Here is a 17,735-nt window from a genome sequence, read left to right as displayed (position 1 = left end):
TGCAGGTCGCCGCCGCCACACCCGCGTCTCCGTCGCGCCGCTCGCAGGCCGCCGCTCCACACCTGCGCCTCCGCCGCTCGCCGCAGTCTCCGCCAGCCGCCGCGACACCCGCAGAGGGGAGCTCGGCCGCCGACGACATCTCGATGCCGGCCGTCGGGTGGTGCGGGTGGTGGTGGCAGCGGCACGACATGGACTCCAACCTACCTCCGCCGCCGCCGCTTCAGCTCCCGCCGTACGCCGCTGCTTCAGCCCCCGCCCGCCTCCGCTCGCTCCCCGCGGACGGCTGTAGGGGAGAGGGAGAGAATAGAGAAGGGGGGAGGGGAGGAAGAAGAAACGGATAAGATGGCATGTGGGGCCCACATGTCAGTGGGATCCACAATTGTGTGTGAATGACAAACGGGTCCCACGTATATCTTTTTAATTTAAATGCCATATAAGCGCCACGTCAGCATACAGACTAGGTCAATACCGCCACGTCAGCGAAACCGCACTCTAAAACCGCTAAGGGAGTAAAATTGCACCGGTTTTAATAGTTTGAGGGTCGAGATATCCGGTTTTGCGATTTAGGGTCATGGATTAGATTCCGATCACTTTTGAGGGTCATCAAGTGAACTTATTCCTATGCATGATCATGATCTACTTCCATTCGTGATTAGAGGCCTCACGGAGGCAGAAGCAGCAGACGGCCATGGGCATCGGGAACGGGCCGGATTGAGGAGATCGCACGGGAACTGGACACCGGCCTGCTGTGCAGTCGATGGATCGCGAAGCTCTCGATCGGTGCCAGCCCAATGGGCTCACGTTCGTTTCGGGCCCATTGCAAGCGACACCAGCCCAACACCTGCCATGGTCTTTCCAGGCCCAGGCCATAAATTTTATGGGCCGGCACGGTGAGGAGAAGATGACCTCTGCTCCTTGTTACAGTAGTAACAAAGATCAAAAAAAGGTTTAGTGTATTATCAGATTGGCTGCCACTTGTATGTATTAAGATTGTTTTTACTGTACGATTCCAATACTGAGATGCTGTCGTCGACGAGGCGTGGGGTGTGCGTGTGTCACGGGCTGTTGCAGCTTCCGCACGGTCGCACGCATGGGCACCACCATTCTTGTACGAAAGATTCTCCTCTATGTCTGAATGTCTGATAGATGCAAACCAACATGCGTGCCGTTTCGTCGCATGCAACGTCGCAGCAGAGGGACACACACACAGATCGCAAACCGGGCACGGATAACACAGACGCCCATGCCTAGCCAGCCAGAGCAAGTTGCACGCATGCTTTCTGGATTCAATGTCGGATATCAGATTCAGTGTATTGCACCAAATTGCTCAGCAGTCACCGGCAACAAGCAGAACAAATCAGGGACTCAAAAACTCTCAAGGCTGCAAGGCGAAAACAGAGATGTTTTGATGAAGTAAAAGAAAAAGGAAAAAAAATACTATAGTACTGTAGTAAAAGCACCTTAACCGATGAGGATTAATTTAAGAATGATATACATTTTAGTGTCCTTAGTTTTGGTATTATTTATTTAGAGGATGATTAAACTGGAATAGAGAGAGTAGAACTTAAAGTTTCTGAATGATTGGTGATATGTTACATGTATGCACACGTCTGCAATTTGACTAACATGATCACACGACAACAACATTGCTTGCTTGGCCATGAAAAAAATAATCTCACTACTCTAGTGGACTACCAGCTGCAAGCAAATAGGACTATAGGAGGGCAAGGAGTCAAAAGGCCCAGCACGAAACGACACCTCCAGGCGTGCCTAATCTAATCCAATCTTGCATGACATTTGTTAGCAGCACACGTACTTTATTTACCCTTATTTAATCGCCTAAAAAAAAGCTTTTTTAAGTTTGCTGGAAAGCATTGCACGCTGGATTGACAGAGAAATGGTTTTGCTGGCTTCTTCAGCCCACGGGAATCCCAAGAAAAAAACCGCCTTTCACACTGGGGAGAGAGAGTGACTACCTGAGAAAATGAACACGGATTAGTTGGAGCTTAAGGACCTTAATTAATCTGAGAGTTTATTTTTACATGAATAATTATCCAAAGCAGGTAAAAACAATCTTATCCTAAGTATGTACCTCCAGCATTTCGGAAATGTGGATCACAAACAAATAAACGTGGTGATAAATTAATCCCGGTCAAAAAGTCAGGCATGGGCCGGTGGTGACTTTGATGAACTGGTAATGATATGCTGATATGTTCAGATGATGATATGTGAAGCATGCGTTAATTAAGTTAGAATTGTATGAGCTTATATTACGGATTACTAGATGACCAGAAAAATTACTTTGGATTAGCACTTAAGATGACCAGAAAAGGTAAGGGTTTAGGATTACGGAAAAAGTGGGTGATAGCTTTGCAACATCAAGTACGGTAAGCTGATACCTGTAGAAGTTTCTGTTGGATCAAACCTTTTAGACCAAGACAATACGGTAGATCAAGCCTTCAACAAGAAGGCGACGGCAATTTCGTAGAAATTAACATTCATGGACCCACTAATTTGTACAGCTACTTGTCTATTTCTATTAGGTTATTTTCTCCACTATGGTTTATGCGCACTTAAAATAAACTTTTCCATAGTTTTCAACGGTCAAGCTGTGAAATGATCAGCTGCTTTGGTTTGGTTTGGTAGGGACGCGGTGAAGCCGAAAATGCCAAAACGTACTCCACACCAAATGGATAGGATCCAGTGTAAGCAAGCATCTCCATTCAACGTTTTGTGGCTATCTGTAAGACTGAGTACTCAATAGTCAATGTGAAATATCATCAAGACTATTTGAGAAAATTTGACATATAGCGCAAATAAGCACTTGGGGAGTTGACCTGCAAAATTACATATTTGAAATGGAAGAAGGAGTTTTGCTTTGTTTTTTTTAAAAAAAATCAAAGATAGAAAAGAAATAGTAAGTTTACAGCATTCACCAAAGCTCCATCCAACCGATGCCAGCGAACAAAATTAGATACTAGAGACGATATTACTAGTAAGTGAAATTGACAACATATCATTGGAGAAAATTCTAGTTTAGCTTAAAGTTTGCAACGCTTTCACTGGTCCACATCATCTTTGATAGAAAAGAACACTCCTACCTCAAGTTCCTCATGTGGAATGGTCCTCCTATTACCTGCAAAAATATTTAGGCATGCGTGTTTGGTCCATGCATAGAACATCATCAGAATAAATGATAGATTGCCTCTATATTTTGTTTCCTTCTAGGATAATCTGATCCAAAGAAAGCTGGCAAGTAGGAGAGACAACGTCATTTTCCAACGGATAAGGAAGTCGATGATAATTACACATTTTTCATATTCCGATAATGACTTTTGACTATTTGGTACTAGACCTCATGTTCTAGATTTTTGTTGGTGTGGATATTAATATTATTAATCTCACCATCATATGGAAAATACTAAACACTACATTTGGAAAATTCATCTCAAGCATACTATTTCTCTTTTACTTTCTGCTCATTCATGAGGTCATAGTCACATGCATTAATTACATATCTCTGTATTTATACCTTTTTTTTGAAAGATGAAATATTGATTCCACTCTTTAAATGACCATAATATCACTAGCCAAATACTACTCATATTACGAACTTGAAATAAACATACCACAAATTCTAATATTGGAAAATTTTATGTAAATTTCAATTGAATGTCAATCCACAAATAAATCTATTACTTACCACATGCACAAATAACATACTCCTTTACTACTATCCCAATAAGTTTTAATAGAATGAATGAATAAAAAAGAATAATTTATAGATAACCTATTTTAGCTACCCTTCATAAGCCATCAAGCAAAAAACAAGAGGCTAAATAATACACGTCATAGACCCATAGAAGATTCTCCCTTTGCCTTGAAATAAATTTACTTTTATTTATACGGTAGTACGGATACTAAGTAGTTAATGTTTTTATAATAAAAAAATAACAGCATGTCAAAAGTAACTAGAAGTACCAAATGTTCCTTACTTTCTACTGCATCCGTCTCAAAATAAATTAATTTTTATATTTGTGTGTCTAAAATTTAACCGTCCGTATTATTTGAAAAATTTATGAATTTTTTTTAAAATAATTAGTCACACATAACTATTGATGTTTTATTATCTAATATGAATAAAAGTGTTTTATTATTTAATATGAATAAAAATGTTTTATAATCTAATATAAATAAAAAAACAATTAAAAATGTTCTTAAATAAGATGTAAAGTCAAACGTTGTATTAAAAACTGAAAAATAAACACATTTCATGGGATGGAGTTAGTACGTCATAGATTCGATAGTCCATACGTATACGTATAGCAGTCGGCAACAAGAAGTCATCAAAGGAGAGAAGCAAAACCGGAGGAGCGGGGCCTGCTGGTTCCCGTGGGCGGTGGCGCAGCCGCAGAGGATCCCGGCGGCAGTGGCGACGCGAGCAGAGGCAGAGGCAGCCGCAGCCAGCCGCCGGTCGCCCTGACCGCGTCCGTCCCTCCACCGTATGACATCTCGGACTTGGCTGCCCACTCGCTATCCCCAACCAACCAAACCAAACCAACCAACCCATCTCTTCTCCTCTCTTCTCTTCTTCCCCTTTTCCTTCCTTCCCTCCTGCTCCCTCTCCTTCCCATTTCCGTTCTCCGCTTCCCCACCTCGCCTTCTCCGCTCCTCCTCCTCCTCCTCTCCTGCCGCTCTCCTGTGTGTGCTACCGGAAGCAAGCTACCCCCTCCTCCTGTAAGTGATTTTGCTTCCTCTTCGGCCTCCTTCTCCCAGCAACTGCAAAGATTTGTTCCTTTTTTGCTGGTTGTCTTCTTGGTTCTTGCTCGTCGTGCTCTTGTTTTTCTTGGATTTTGGATGCTAATTCTTGTGTTAGTATATAGCATGATGGGTGGTGTTGGTGGTGTCGTTTATGTGTTCTTTGAGATTGGGCGATCGGAAATTGGCTGGGGAACAAGAAGAGCCTGGTCAACTTCTCTGGTGTTTGTGTTGCTTTGCATGTAGAGGAGCGCAGGGCTTTGGGGGCTTTGGGATGTTACAACATAGAAGGGGAAAGGGAAATCTTCTCTTTTTTTTTTGTGCAGTGTTAGTGATTACATCATGTTTCTTGGCTGATGCTGTCTGTGTGGATTGGAGGTTTATACCTCCAGAAAATCAGGTTCATGAACCACGGCAATTTGATCGGATATCGGTAGTATGATCATAGCTTGAACGGGACTCTGTAAAGATTTTTTTTTCTTTTTTCGGGGTATGTCGTGCTGGTGAGGTTTTACACCAATATTTTATTTGTGGCGCGTATGAGCTGTACTTTATCTCGATATTTTCTGGTGTTTGTATTCTTGAATGTGGTTTTTGCGTTCTAGGTCAGCTTGATTAAGGTTCCAGAAGCATGGCAATCGGTCAATATTGCTAGAGTAATTTTAGAACATGACTTTGCTCATCGTGCCCTACAAGCTTCTCGTTAGTTGGTACTGATTGGACAAAAGGAACTTTTTTTTTTGGCAGTGTCTGCTCTAGAGATTTAACTCTATCGATTGAGTTTTGGCATGGCTGGATGCCTGGATTACTCGTTGTAGCATGAGATCAGTTGGCATGTAGGTCAACATCGAAACGGCAGCCTGAATAACCCCACAGAAACTTCAAAATGACATTCTAACTCATTGCAATTTGCACGTACTTTCGCCTTTCGGTGTTTGTTTCAATCATAGTTGGTGGAGATGCTCGAAGTTACTTCCATTATCTAAAAAAAAAAATCATTTGCTTTGCTATTAGTTTGCATCAGAAGAACAATCAAAAGAAGCCGATTGAGTTTGTTAAATAGCTCCATGTGTTTCGAATGCAATGATAATGGTGTTTCACTCAACATATTGATGTATATTGTTTTATTTCAGGTATTTGTTCAATATCCATAATCAGAGGAAGCTGTGCCTTGAGTTTGAGTATTTAGCCTAGTAGGTTTAGAAGCACTAATGTCTTTTATCAGGCGAGCAGACCCGTCAACCACTTACGCAGATAATCTTTACATACATAAATTTGGCACTCCAAATTCAAATTTCGCTGCACGAAGATATGCGTCCGACACACAGCTGTTCCGTTATGGGCCTGAGCCATACAATCCTGAGAATTCCTTTTACAATCAACAGGCCTCACCAATGCCGTACATGGTAACAGCTGATGGCCATTCTCCATCTTCTGCAGACAATTCCTGCTCAGATGTGGCAAAAGACTCACCATTGGTGTCCAATGTATCTCAGCAGAATTCTCAGTCTATATCAGACAATCAGAGTTCTGAACTTGAAGTAGAGTTTGATGAAGATGATATCAGGATGAAGCTTCAGGAGCTGGAGCATGCTTTACTTGATGATAGTGATGACATCTTGTATGAGATTTCCCAGGCAGGTAGCATTAACGATGAATGGGCTGATCCAATGAAGAATGTCATACTCCCTAACTCACCAAAAGAATCGGAATCAAGCATCAGTTGTGCTGGTAGCAACAATGGAGAACCACGGACCCCAAAGCAGTTGCTCTTTGACTGTGCAACGGCATTATCTGATTATAATGTAGATGAAGCACAGGCAATCATAACGGACCTCCGGCAGATGGTCTCAATCCAAGGGGACCCTTCTCAGAGGATTGCAGCCTATCTAGTGGAAGGTCTTGCAGCAAGAATAGTAGCTTCAGGGAAAGGCATATACAAGGCCTTGTCGTGCAAAGAGCCCCCGACTCTTTATCAGCTTTCGGCAATGCAAATCCTCTTTGAAATCTGCCCGTGCTTCCGATTTGGTTTCATGGCTGCTAATTATGCTATACTTGAAGCCTGCAAAGGTGAAGATAGAGTGCACATTATAGACTTTGACATTAATCAGGGCAGCCAGTACATTACACTGATACAGTTTCTGAAAAATAATGCAAATAAGCCTCGTCATTTGAGAATAACTGGTGTGGATGATCCTGAAACGGTACAGAGGACCGTTGGCGGTTTGAAGGTCATTGGTCAACGTCTAGAGAAACTTGCAGAGGACTGTGGGGTATCTTTTGAGTTCAGGGCAGTTGGTGCTAACATTGGGGATGTTACACCTGCAATGCTAGATTGTCGTCCTGGGGAAGCACTAGTTGTCAATTTTGCATTCCAGCTGCACCACCTTCCTGACGAGAGCGTTTCAATTATGAATGAAAGGGACCAACTCCTTCGAATGGTGAAGGGTCTGCAACCAAAGCTCGTCACACTGGTTGAGCAGGATGCCAATACCAATACTGCTCCATTTCAGACAAGGTTAGTGATGTAAAATATCTTCTTAATTCTTTAGATCCACTTTAGAATGTTCCAGCCAAAGCTTACCTTTTATATTTTGTCTACCAACCTGTGAATGTACTTCCATCGCCAACTACTGACTCCTTATGAATCATGATAGCATCAAACATCTGAAACATTTCACCTTTGGTAGGTTCCGTGAGGTTTATGATTATTATGCTGCACTTTTTGATTCACTGGACGCGACACTTCCAAGGGAAAGTCCGGATAGAATGAATGTGGAGCGGCAATGTCTTGCTCGTGAAATTGTCAACATCTTGGCTTGCGAAGGTCCTGATCGTGTGGAGAGGTAGTTCCCAGTGCTATTTTCTACTCATACATTCCACTCTCTCCTTTTTTTTTCCCTGAAAACATGCACAACCTGCAACTCCCAAATAGCTGACCGTGAACTTATTTATGCTGCAGATATGAAGTTGCTGGAAAATGGAGGGCAAGAATGACAATGGCTGGCTTCACACCATGCCCATTTAGTAGCAATGTCATCAGCGGGATAAGATCGTTACTGAAGTCGTACTGTGACAGATACAAGTTCGAGGAGGACCATGGGGGACTTCACTTCGGCTGGGGAGAGAAAACTCTAATCGTCTCCTCCGCATGGCAATAGAGCTTACAGAATGAGTTGGCATTAGTCTTGCTGTTATTTAGGAGCATCTGATGCAGAGACTGTAAAAAATGTGAACCACTGAACTTGTCAACTGATCTTACCTAATCGTAGATGTCTGCTTGTCAGAATAATCGAGTTAGTTGAACTATGTTGTATTAGAGAATTGGCACATGATCGTGTTGTATTCTGGGGTAGAATTATCTTGTCGACTCTGCTTCATGTATAAAATTATGTGTTGCTAGAATATGCCATATTTATCATCTTGGGAGCCTAAATGGTATTTGAGCCTGTGTTATGACAAATCGATCGCAAAATCTTATCATAAATCCAGTCATGAAAAAGAAAGCAAGCTCACAAGTGTTGCTTACATAGATCAATGGAAATATTTATATATACCAGAATGGCAGAAGAAATCATATGTTTATCGAACAGACCGATCCTGTAAAATACATCAATTTTCTCTACAACATTTGAAAATTGTACAATGCTAGTAACTTGTATAAGCTTAAAAGACAATACATCGATTTTTTTTTCCTGAGAGGTACAATACATCGATTTTCTCTACATCATTTTGAAAATTTGTAAAATAACATGTAATCTGGGTGACCAGACTCTGGTAGTTTCTGAGAGTATGAATCGTGAACACAATATGCTATACATGATATGTGAATGTCAATCTTATCTTCAGTGGAAAGCACAATCTTATCTCCTAGGTAAGGTGTGCCATGAATTCAACGAACTACCATCACTGCCAGGTTGCATTTTCATCCGTTTAGTGGATTCCAAAAGTCCAACAAGGGACGGGAGAGGTCGTGGGACAGGGACATTCCTTGATCTGTACAGCCTCTTCAAACTTGCATTCAAGCATTTCGATGATCCAATAACGCACAAGGTACCCCTTTCACAATCTGTTGTTTCTTCTCCTCTGACCATGCAAAGGTTTGAACTTTCAGCAAGATTTGTTGATTCTGACTCTATAACAACTTCAGACTTTTCAGGTTTATCAGCCACCGGTGACAAACTGCACTCACCAATAGGTGAAGACCGGATTGAGAGTTTTTCTAATTGCCTTGGGGATGCAGCACGCTGACAATCATCTTCAGATCCTGAATAACCCCTTCTGACCATGCAAAGGTTTGAACTTTCAGCATGATTTGTTGATTCTGACTCTATAACAACTTCAGACTTTTTAGGGTTATCAACCACCGGTGACAAACTGCACTCACCAATAGGTAAAGACAGGATTGAGCGACTTTCTAATTGCCTTGGGGATGCAGCACACTGACAAGACGGGTCCTCATCTTCATATCCTGAATAACTCTGTTGGGACTTCGATGCTTGCACTATGACAAAATCAGTCCGTGAATTTGGACATGTTTCAACTTCACTGCTACCATCACAGATCAAATATGTTGTTGAATATGCCCTGGCTTCTTCAACAGCAATGCGCTGATTGCACAGTTCTTCTCTCATTATGTCAATTTCTTCAGAGCCAAATCTTGCTCTTCCAAACAGTGTAATATCTGGTTCCTGAACTGGAGGGGATGGCATGAACTTCAGTTCAAGTGTGCAGATATCAAAGTCTGTACATTCTTCACCACTAGGAGAGGCTGAATGATCATGATCATCATCGACAGAAATCGAGTGATCTTCATTTGTGTGTGTGTCGGAATCCAGCAATGTAGAAGGGGAGGACACTGACTTTCGGAGAGGATTCTTGAATATCTTCCACAGTGGATCATCAGCAGTTAAGCAGGTCTTGAAACATTTTTTCTTTACATAGCTCAATTCCATGGCAAAGCATGGTGGTGTTGTTGAAATTACCCATTGAGGATGGAGAAGTTCCAAGGCCTGTTCTAACTCATCACGAGAGGAATGGATGGAGAAACAAATGTGCCAGACCCCACAACCATCCAGCACAGCTTCTGTTAGGCTAGGTTTCTGGCTTTGAGCACAGTGCGCATACCACTGTGTTGAGGGACGGATAAATAGAGGTTCAGGCTGAAGGCTAGCCCTTGCCTCTTCAATCTTTGTACATGCTTTGTCATACAAGTTTTGGAATCCAAGAATCTACAAAGTAAGAAAGTTGCAAATGAAAAAGAATAAAATGAACCTCTCCATGCAAAACATAGCACAGACCAGACTAAAATGAACCTCTTAGATCCTGTACTAGCCAAGGTTGATTATAATCCTGAATGTACTGTTCTGTTCTAGCAAACAATTTTAGTATGAAATGTAGATAGAGAGGCTGGAATTGACTTTATCGGTTTCTTTCCTTTTTGCAAGGAGACTGGAGAGTGTGCTCTGTCATATGATTGTTCAATAGGCCTGGCAGCAACTAATTTTGCTTCAGAACAACAATAGGACAAAGGTCACATACAGTGTGTACTACCATGAGCATAGACTATGTACTCATAGGGATTGGATCAGACTGGGCCAACCAATTGTTTAGTTCCTTTCCAAGAAAATACTTAAGTGCATGCGCACAAGATTATTCACTACTCGCCCTTTATCCTTGCCAGACTGCTATCAATATTTTTTTGACGAAACAGCAGCTGTCCCAAGATCCCTCTAAATCGCAAGAAAGGTAGTAAAGTAGGGCTTGGGGACGACCACTTGGGGTCATATGTGAAACTGGGTACCCACACTCATTTTTGCCGGGTTGGCCGAAGGATTAGGCAAGATTGAAACAGTTACAACATCGACAGGATGCTGTCGAAACTGGGTACCCACGCTCATCACTACATGTAGATAGTCCATGCAGTATAAACTATAAGCCATCTTTCCCTTCACATGCAGGGTTCCAAAATGGAGATAATGGAAGCTAGTGGAGTGTAAAAAAATTACAATGGAATTTATTACTTGGACTAGCCTACCATACCTGGAATCGACAAGATGGATCTTCAGTGATGATTTCTGGGGCTATGAGAGATAGAGCTCGAAAACAGTCCGAGTTCCTTCTCTTGTCAACATAAATCTTTGATCCAAATGTCCTTGACACCTCAATTAGGATCTCTTCGTGACCAAGAAGATCACATGCAAGATAGACAAATGGAGCATGAGGATGCTTCCATATGCAAGCTATAACCTGCAATCACTGAAACATTTCTCAATGGTGACCATCCATGTTGTCATATGCACACTCCTACAGTTACCAACAAGCACATTTAATCTAAGCGCAGAGGAAAACCTGCTGAATAGCTGACTCCTTGCTTGGTAGCTTGAGGAAGCATTTGGAAAATGTGCAGTCCAGGAACACAAAGTCTAAACGGCAAATGTTTTCTTTCCCTTTCTTTGCTATGTACTTCAGTGGCAAATTCTGTACACAATCTGGCGTCAGCCGACAGTCCCCCGTGTGCAGAATGCTACCGAATTGACCCTCGAACAAGAACATAACCGCCCCTGGTATCACGAACACGCAAGCATTAGCCGTGGTCAACCCTTCCCATTTCTCAATATACAAATTCAATAATGTTGCGCTGAAAATGGCCTCATAGAACGATGAATCACTCCGCCTGAACAGCGGAGCAAAAACTACAATTCCCATGGATCTGTTAAAAAAATCGGCCGCTGAATTGAACAATCACTCCCACCATCACACCCTGATCCCTGACAACTAAGTAATCTACTATTTCTACCAGCAAATTATCAACTTATATATAGCACGGTAAGCTGTAACACGACGGTATGCAGAACTGAAGAAGCGGAACCAGAATTACCAGGGCAGTGATTGGCGTCGTACGCCGTGACGGAGAAGGCCCCGGCGGGGTCGTCCACCACCACCGTCTTCCCCACCTCCATCTCCACGAACTCCCCCCGCTCAAGCTGCGACACCACGAGCGACCATTCGATTAGCACGGCACCCACCACCACCACACGGGAACAGAATCGGCTTCCGCGAGTCGGGGGGGCAGTTTTACCCGGGGAAAGTGGCGGAGGGCGAGGTCGAGGGTGAGCCGCGTCGCGTAGACGGCGCCGGGGCATTCCCCGGAGTCGGCGGCGCCGCCGGCGGCGACGAGGTGGTCCCGGTGCGCGTGGGTGAGGAAGCGGTGGCGGCGGCGGCGGGAGGAGGGGCCCCACGTGTCGACGGCGAAGGGGAGCCCCCGCGGCATCTCTATCGGCATCCTCCCGAGAACTTTCCGAAATTACAGTTCAGTCCTCCGCTCCCCTGAACCTCGCCGCCTCGTTTGGTGGGACCATCGGGTTGAGTTAGTTGTGCCCGTTTATATACCCGCGGGAAGTGGCGCCTTCCAGAGGAAGAAAGGTTAACGGGCTAATGGATGGTAACGGGTTTTATTTTTTTACATCCATCCATGACCCGCTAATAAGTAGTACCAGTCTGATTTTGAGGGGCCCAAGCGTTGGTATGGGCCTTCACAAACCGGTGGCTTGATACACTTTCGGCCCAATAACAGTACGACAATGCAATGTGAGATCCATAAAGATGCAGCCCAATTAAACTAGATTTTTTTTCTTCTTTTTATGCATTTCTGCTCGGATTCTTCTTCATTATGGGGGCCTGGGGGGCATACAGTATCGTACGGTAGAAAAAAAAAAGGGAAATGGCTTCACGCTTGCAAGAACAGAACGGGAAATACAGTATCATACTCTCTCGATCGGGCACGAGAGACAGAGATCAGTAAAAAGAAAAATCAAGAAAGGCGACAGCAATAATCTGCTTAACCACTAATCAATCCAGCAGCAGCAACAATGCTTTAAGCTGCATTCTTCCGTGCGTGTCGGCCGGGGGCCGTGCGGGGCCCCGAACGCGTCACACCTGGCTGGCGACCTTGTCGTCCGCCGACTTGCCATCGGCGTCGGCGTCGGCGTCGTCGGCGACGACCTTGTTGGTCTTGGCGTCGGCCATCTCCACCGCGGCGGCCGCCTTCTTCGCGTCCTCCACCTCGTCGGCGGCGTCCCCCTTCCCGGCCGCCGCCGCCGGCGTGGCCCCCTTGTGGTTCCGGTAGATCGCGTAGAGGATCAGCTGCATCAAGCCCAGAAAGCTCCCGCATCCATTGGGGATCTGCACGTCGTACAACACAATGATGCAATTTCGTCAGTTAAACTCTTTGCGTGCCATTCGTGTGCACGGCTATAGCTGCTACTCCTATACTCCCTCCGTCTCATCCGTCTCATGAAAAATGAATATGTGGCATATCCTAGTACTACAGATTTAGATATATGTATATCCAGATTTATAGTACCATGAATCTACGCGTTATATCTGGTTCTATATTGGTTTTTCGGAATGAAGGGAGTACGTACGTACGCCCAACATGTGCGCGCCAAGTTGGACGAGACACCGAAAGGATAACCGACGCCGCCGGCCATTTCGCGGCATTGAGTTGCAAACAGCGTTGCTTGTGCAGTGCAGTGCTGTGCTTTTGCAGCGGTTTGCATGTGCCCATCAGACAGTACGATCAATCGAGATCCAAACAAAAACACAAAAAGGCATCGATCGGATTGGATCATATGTCTCGTCGTCAGGTTACGTAGCTTTCTGTAATCAACGTCGACAGGTTGCTTGTAGGCTTGCAGCATTTGACAGCGAAAAGAAAGACGATGAGTAAATTACCGCGATGAAAGGGTCGCGGCCGAGCAGGCCGTAGATGAACCAGGAGGTGCCGCACAGGAACACGGACAGGGAGAGCAGGAACGGCATGAACTCCACGCTCTTCGTCTTGATCACCAGCCTCTGCACACCGGAGTCAATTGATCAGCGAATCAGATTATGGTTAATTTTGTTAGTTATTACTCCCTCCGTTTCACAATGTAAGTCATTCTAGCATTTCCCACGTCCATAGCGATGTTAATGAATCTAAAAATATATATCTATTTAGATTCATTAATATCAATATGAATGTGGAAAATGCTAGAATGACTTACATTGTGAAACGGAAGAAGTACTATACTAGATCATTTGTGTGGTGTGTACTGTCTTACCATGATGGAGAGAGGCGAGGCGTACATGCAGATGGAGAAGATGGTGGCGGCGAGGCCGCAGAAGAGCTTGCGGCCCTGGCCGTGCAGGGCCAGGAGGGAGACGAGCACCACCATGGTGAAGATGGAGGTGACGAGGCCCAGGAGACCCATCATCTTCAGCCTGGCCTTCCTCTCCGCGAAGATGAGGAAGATCACCACGTAGATGGCCTCGATCACCGACCCCGTCCCGTTGATCGTCGTCACCAGGATGTTGTTCGGTGACACGAACGGCAGCCCGTACCTTCAACCACCATTCATCGTTCATCACAAACCAACAGCAATGCTGTAATTCTGGTTTTCTTTAAAAAGATATATATATATAAGTTTCAGTTATAGTTATAGATCGGTAGATTCCAGACTGTATCTTGTCAACAAAACTCCATCTGGAAAGAAAAGTTTTGACTCCCAGAAGAAAGCATGTGGGCATGCACACACAAGAGCGGAAAAGAAGGAGATTTTCAGAGCTGGTGCGATATGGTCTCTACAACTTTTATGATATTGTGCTTTGCCTTGATATTTTGGTACTAACACTAACCTGCGAAGAATCGACTCGCGGATGGTGTTTCTCACCTGCCAAACACACACACACACACCTAAAATCATACTGGCCCAAAAAAGCTCACCCACTTTTTCGAGCTACAAACACTCGAACGTGAGGCTGCATGTGCTTGCACAACGGCCTCTTGGGCCCACATGTCACAGCCATCCTGGCCATGCCGGCAGCAAGGGCTATAGCTGCTGCTGCACACACACCAGTGATAGTGTGTGTGTACAAGTTCCTTCGCAGGAGTCACTGTCACAGCGCTGGCAGGTGGGTCCAGGAGTAGCTTTCCATCGACGAGGCAAATTGGACAGAGGCTACACTAGGAGCCAACCACTGTGGTTCCCATCAACAGTATCATCCAGTGTTTCCGGATGAATTACGGCAATAGGAGTAAACATCAAGTTAACTTTCAGTAATCAGTAGTACTATTACTGATGAGTCAATTACTAGGTTCACTAAACTTGCTCATGTTGTGGAGTAGTGTGTGTCTATCGAGAATCACACGAAACTTCTGAGAGAAAACGTAGTGTAATGTTGTGGGGGGAGAAATGCAGATGGTGTGGAGAGGAGTGTGAGGTTTCAGTTAGTTACCAAGCAGATAGCAGGCAGTTGAGAAGTGTCATGTTGTAAGGCACGCCGGAGAAGTCCTCCGTTGATCTCTTCTTGATGATCCTCCAGAAGGTGACACTGTAAAATGAAAAAGAGCCATCAAAATTTTCTCACCGGTCAGAAGAAACAAGCGGCATTCGTGCGACCGATGCACACGCATCAACGCATGGGTAGCTGCCGGTGAGGCCGGCAAACAAGCAAGCAGGGGAAAAATTGCAAGATTTTTTAACTTTGATAACTTCTTTTGCGAAAAAGGTTGACCAAATATCATGGTAGATGAAACTAAGGAGCAGAGCAAGCTGACACTCTCCATGAACAAAGACACTATACTATGTTAGCTCCTTTTTTTTTTTCCAGAGACACAGAGACTATGAGTTACAGGTATCTTTTGTTTCTTCTTCCCTTTTCACTTGTTTTTTTTTCCTTCTTCCCACCTCTGCTCACACGTTACAACACCTCACAAACTGGGATAAGATTGACGATAAGGCTAGGCAGCAAGGAATCAGACTTACACTGGCGAAAGGAACAGGAAGAGAGCGATGACATTGCCTGGAAAACGGAGCCAACAAAAAACTTAGAACGAATTCACAGTAGTGTAAAACTTCACCAAAAATTAACCAGCAAAGTAGGTAGCTCTAGGAGCACCCATACACCTTCATTTCTTCGAGTGTTCGAAGATGGGAGAAACAAATACTACATGCACATATAGACAGATAGGAAATTAAGAACAAGCTGCAGCTAGCCATGGCGGCACACTCACCGGAAACTCCAAAGAAGAACCTCGCGATGTGCTCCATTTCGATACGTTTATCTCTCCTCCTTGTGGCTAGAATAGATCGCTTCTAGCTCTCCCGAGAGTACTGCGCTGAATGGATGGCTGGCTTTGCTAGCTTCTCAGCGGTGGACTACTGCTACACAACACTACAACACGGAGCTACTTCTACCAATGCGGTGCCTCTGTGTGTGTGCTTATATAAGGGAGTGGAGATATATAGAGCAACACTGGTGTGTAGAGAAATATGCCAAGCTTTTTTTTTTTAACGAAAAACAGCGCTAGAGTGACTTTTCATTGAATAGAGCAGGAGAAAATATAAACCCCTAGGGGTAAAAGGAAAACGGAGAACCACTATAGCTGTACACTATAGAGAGTGCGGGATTAACTCACGCAACCGCTTAGCTCCTGCTAAAGCCAAAAGGCTTGCCTAATCTTTGATTTTCGTTAGTAGGAAGTTCGTTGCCAAGCTTAAACAGATGTTGATTGAAATACGTACGACGATAAATTTTGCTCCTAATCTATGTGAAGACAGATATCAGTAAATTTGTCGGTACTTTTATTTCATTGTGTTTTTAGTAGTTCTGTAGGAGCATAAATATAGAGTAGATGTAGGAAGCCACAACTATTTTGTGAAAACTATCAGTACACTAGTACAACTTTAGTTATGCAATTTCATAGAAACTGCATCGATGATAACATGATTTAAACAGAAAGATGCAACTTTATATGTCCAATATATTTGAGCCCACACGCCATACACATATGCAATACTCGTGTTGTTGCATGTCGGGTTTATTATGTCATACACACGTAGAGGATGGAGTTACGATTTTCTAATAAATTATTGTCATTTTCCGTAATAGCTCGACAAAGTTGTAACAAATTGTTACTTTTTAGCCTGTGTTCAGCTGGGCTAGGCTGTGGTAGCAGCCAGTTTGAACTACCGCAGCCGCAGCGGCTACAACAGTAAGTGCCTCTGAATAAAGCCTTAATCATGAGTAAATTGCGTTGATGACATACAAACTTGTTAGATAACTATGATTTAGTACACATACTAGAAAAACCGCGTGGCTTCGCCACGCATGGTAAAGTGAACCCAGCTCATTCGACTTTAGTGGAGTAACTAATTAGGGCCCCTTTACTTGAAAGAAAAATATAGGAATTTTTATTCTGTATAGAAACGATAAACTTTGCTATAGGAAATTTTTCTATATGATTCTTTGAACCAAAGGATTATTGAAAACTATTGAGTCTTATCAAATTTCTAAGGAATGCCCAAATTCATACAAGTTTTGGAGTATTTTTAACATGAGGTTCAATATCATGCGAAGTCTCTTATGAGTTTATCTCTCTCATCTAATTCTTGCATTTTTCGTACGGTCCAATCAAACGATTATTTCATATATTTTTATGTGTTTTATAATTCTTTGTTTTGCGCTTGATTTTTTGTCAGAATTCTATGTTTTCCCTATTCATCCCTCAATCTTCGTTTCAAAGTAGCCCTCACAAGACATATATAGGTTGCATTGGACCGAGGGAGAACAGAGAAAGGGACAATTTTGTTTGTACAATTGTACCCCTACTTTGATGTCAATACCGATTTTACCCTACATTTTAGGGTTGTTGTTTTTTGCCCTATTTTTTTCAATGAATGAGGCGTTCACCCTTGTTTTTGATGGAAGTGAGTGGGATTGGACTTAGTGCGGTAAAGAATTAGAGAAAGAAAGAGATAACGATTTTTTAAATTATTGATTGACCCTTTTACCCCTAGAAAATATCCATGTACCGCTTGGTGTCCCTCCAGGCTTGGGCACTTGGCATCAACTCTTCCCTTCCTGAACCCGAATCCCCGTTGTGAAACAGTGGCGGCAGTGTCCGTGGGCCGGGCAGGCAACGGGGACGACCT

The 17,735-nt window shown here is 43.7% G+C and overlaps 3 protein-coding genes across 3 annotated transcripts; 1 reads left to right on the top strand and 2 right to left on the bottom strand.

Annotated features, from left to right (window-relative positions):
- Positions 1–4,393: 4,393 nt before the first annotated feature.
- Positions 4,394–8,179, top strand: LOC127757505 (scarecrow-like protein 1). Its single transcript, XM_052283026.1, has 4 exons — positions 4,394–4,737; positions 5,892–7,276; positions 7,449–7,604; positions 7,721–8,179. Exons 2-4 carry the CDS (start codon positions 5,970–5,972, stop codon positions 7,917–7,919), a joined length of 1,662 nt encoding a protein of 553 aa, XP_052138986.1. The 5' UTR covers positions 4,394–4,737; positions 5,892–5,969; the 3' UTR covers positions 7,920–8,179.
- Positions 8,180–8,306: 127 nt separating this feature from the next.
- On the bottom strand, positions 8,307–12,129 carry LOC127757495 (uncharacterized). The gene is made up of 5 exons (XM_052283014.1): positions 11,840–12,129; positions 11,639–11,744; positions 11,110–11,321; positions 10,801–11,007; positions 8,307–9,989 (listed from the first exon to the last, which is right to left on the bottom strand). The coding sequence occupies exons 1-5, from the start codon at positions 12,041–12,043 to the stop codon at positions 8,622–8,624; spliced, it is 2,097 nt and encodes a 698-aa protein (XP_052138974.1). The 5' UTR covers positions 12,044–12,129; the 3' UTR covers positions 8,307–8,621.
- Positions 12,130–12,448: 319 nt separating this feature from the next.
- Positions 12,449–16,020, bottom strand: LOC127757511 (bidirectional sugar transporter SWEET1a). The gene is made up of 6 exons (XM_052283039.1): positions 15,815–16,020; positions 15,567–15,603; positions 15,037–15,132; positions 13,863–14,142; positions 13,495–13,614; positions 12,449–12,942 (listed from the first exon to the last, which is right to left on the bottom strand). The coding sequence occupies exons 1-6, from the start codon at positions 15,849–15,851 to the stop codon at positions 12,691–12,693; spliced, it is 822 nt and encodes a 273-aa protein (XP_052138999.1). The 5' UTR covers positions 15,852–16,020; the 3' UTR covers positions 12,449–12,690.
- Between the last annotated feature and the right edge of the window lie 1,715 nt (positions 16,021–17,735).

This window comes from Oryza glaberrima, chromosome 1, assembly GCF_000147395.1.
Source record: "Oryza glaberrima chromosome 1, OglaRS2, whole genome shotgun sequence".
Lineage (NCBI taxonomy): Eukaryota > Viridiplantae > Streptophyta > Magnoliopsida > Poales > Poaceae > Oryza > Oryza glaberrima.
Note: the sequence above shows the minus strand (reverse complement) of the source record. Positions and strands in the feature narration are given on the sequence as shown.

Excerpts from the sequence above, each read along its gene's own strand:
- LOC127757505 (XM_052283026.1), top strand. The coding sequence starts at position 5,970 with ATGTCTTTTATCAGGCGAGCAGACCCGTCAACCACTTACGCAGATAAT. Across the intron at positions 7,277-7,448 it reads ACTGCTCCATTTCAGACAAG|GTTCCGTGAGGTTTATGATT; the intron begins GTTAGTGATGTA and ends CACCTTTGGTAG. Across the intron at positions 7,605-7,720 it reads GGTCCTGATCGTGTGGAGAG|ATATGAAGTTGCTGGAAAAT; the intron begins GTAGTTCCCAGT and ends TTTATGCTGCAG.
- LOC127757495 (XM_052283014.1), bottom strand. The coding sequence starts at position 12,043 with ATGCCGATAGAGATGCCGCGGGGGCTCCCCTTCGCCGTCGACACGTGG. Across the intron at positions 11,745-11,839 it reads CCCTCCGCCACTTTCCCCGG|CTTGAGCGGGGGGAGTTCGT; the intron begins GTAAAACTGCCC and ends GTGGTGTCGCAG. Across the intron at positions 11,322-11,638 it reads CGACGCCAATCACTGCCCTG|GGGCGGTTATGTTCTTGTTC; the intron begins GTAATTCTGGTT and ends TCGTGATACCAG.
- LOC127757511 (XM_052283039.1), bottom strand. The coding sequence starts at position 15,851 with ATGGAGCACATCGCGAGGTTCTTCTTTGGAGTTTCCG. Across the intron at positions 15,133-15,566 it reads TTCCTGTTCCTTTCGCCAGT|TGTCACCTTCTGGAGGATCA; the intron begins GTAAGTCTGATT and ends TTCATTTTACAG. Across the intron at positions 12,943-13,494 it reads GCCGCGACCCTTTCATCGCG|ATCCCCAATGGATGCGGGAG; the intron begins GTAATTTACTCA and ends TACGACGTGCAG.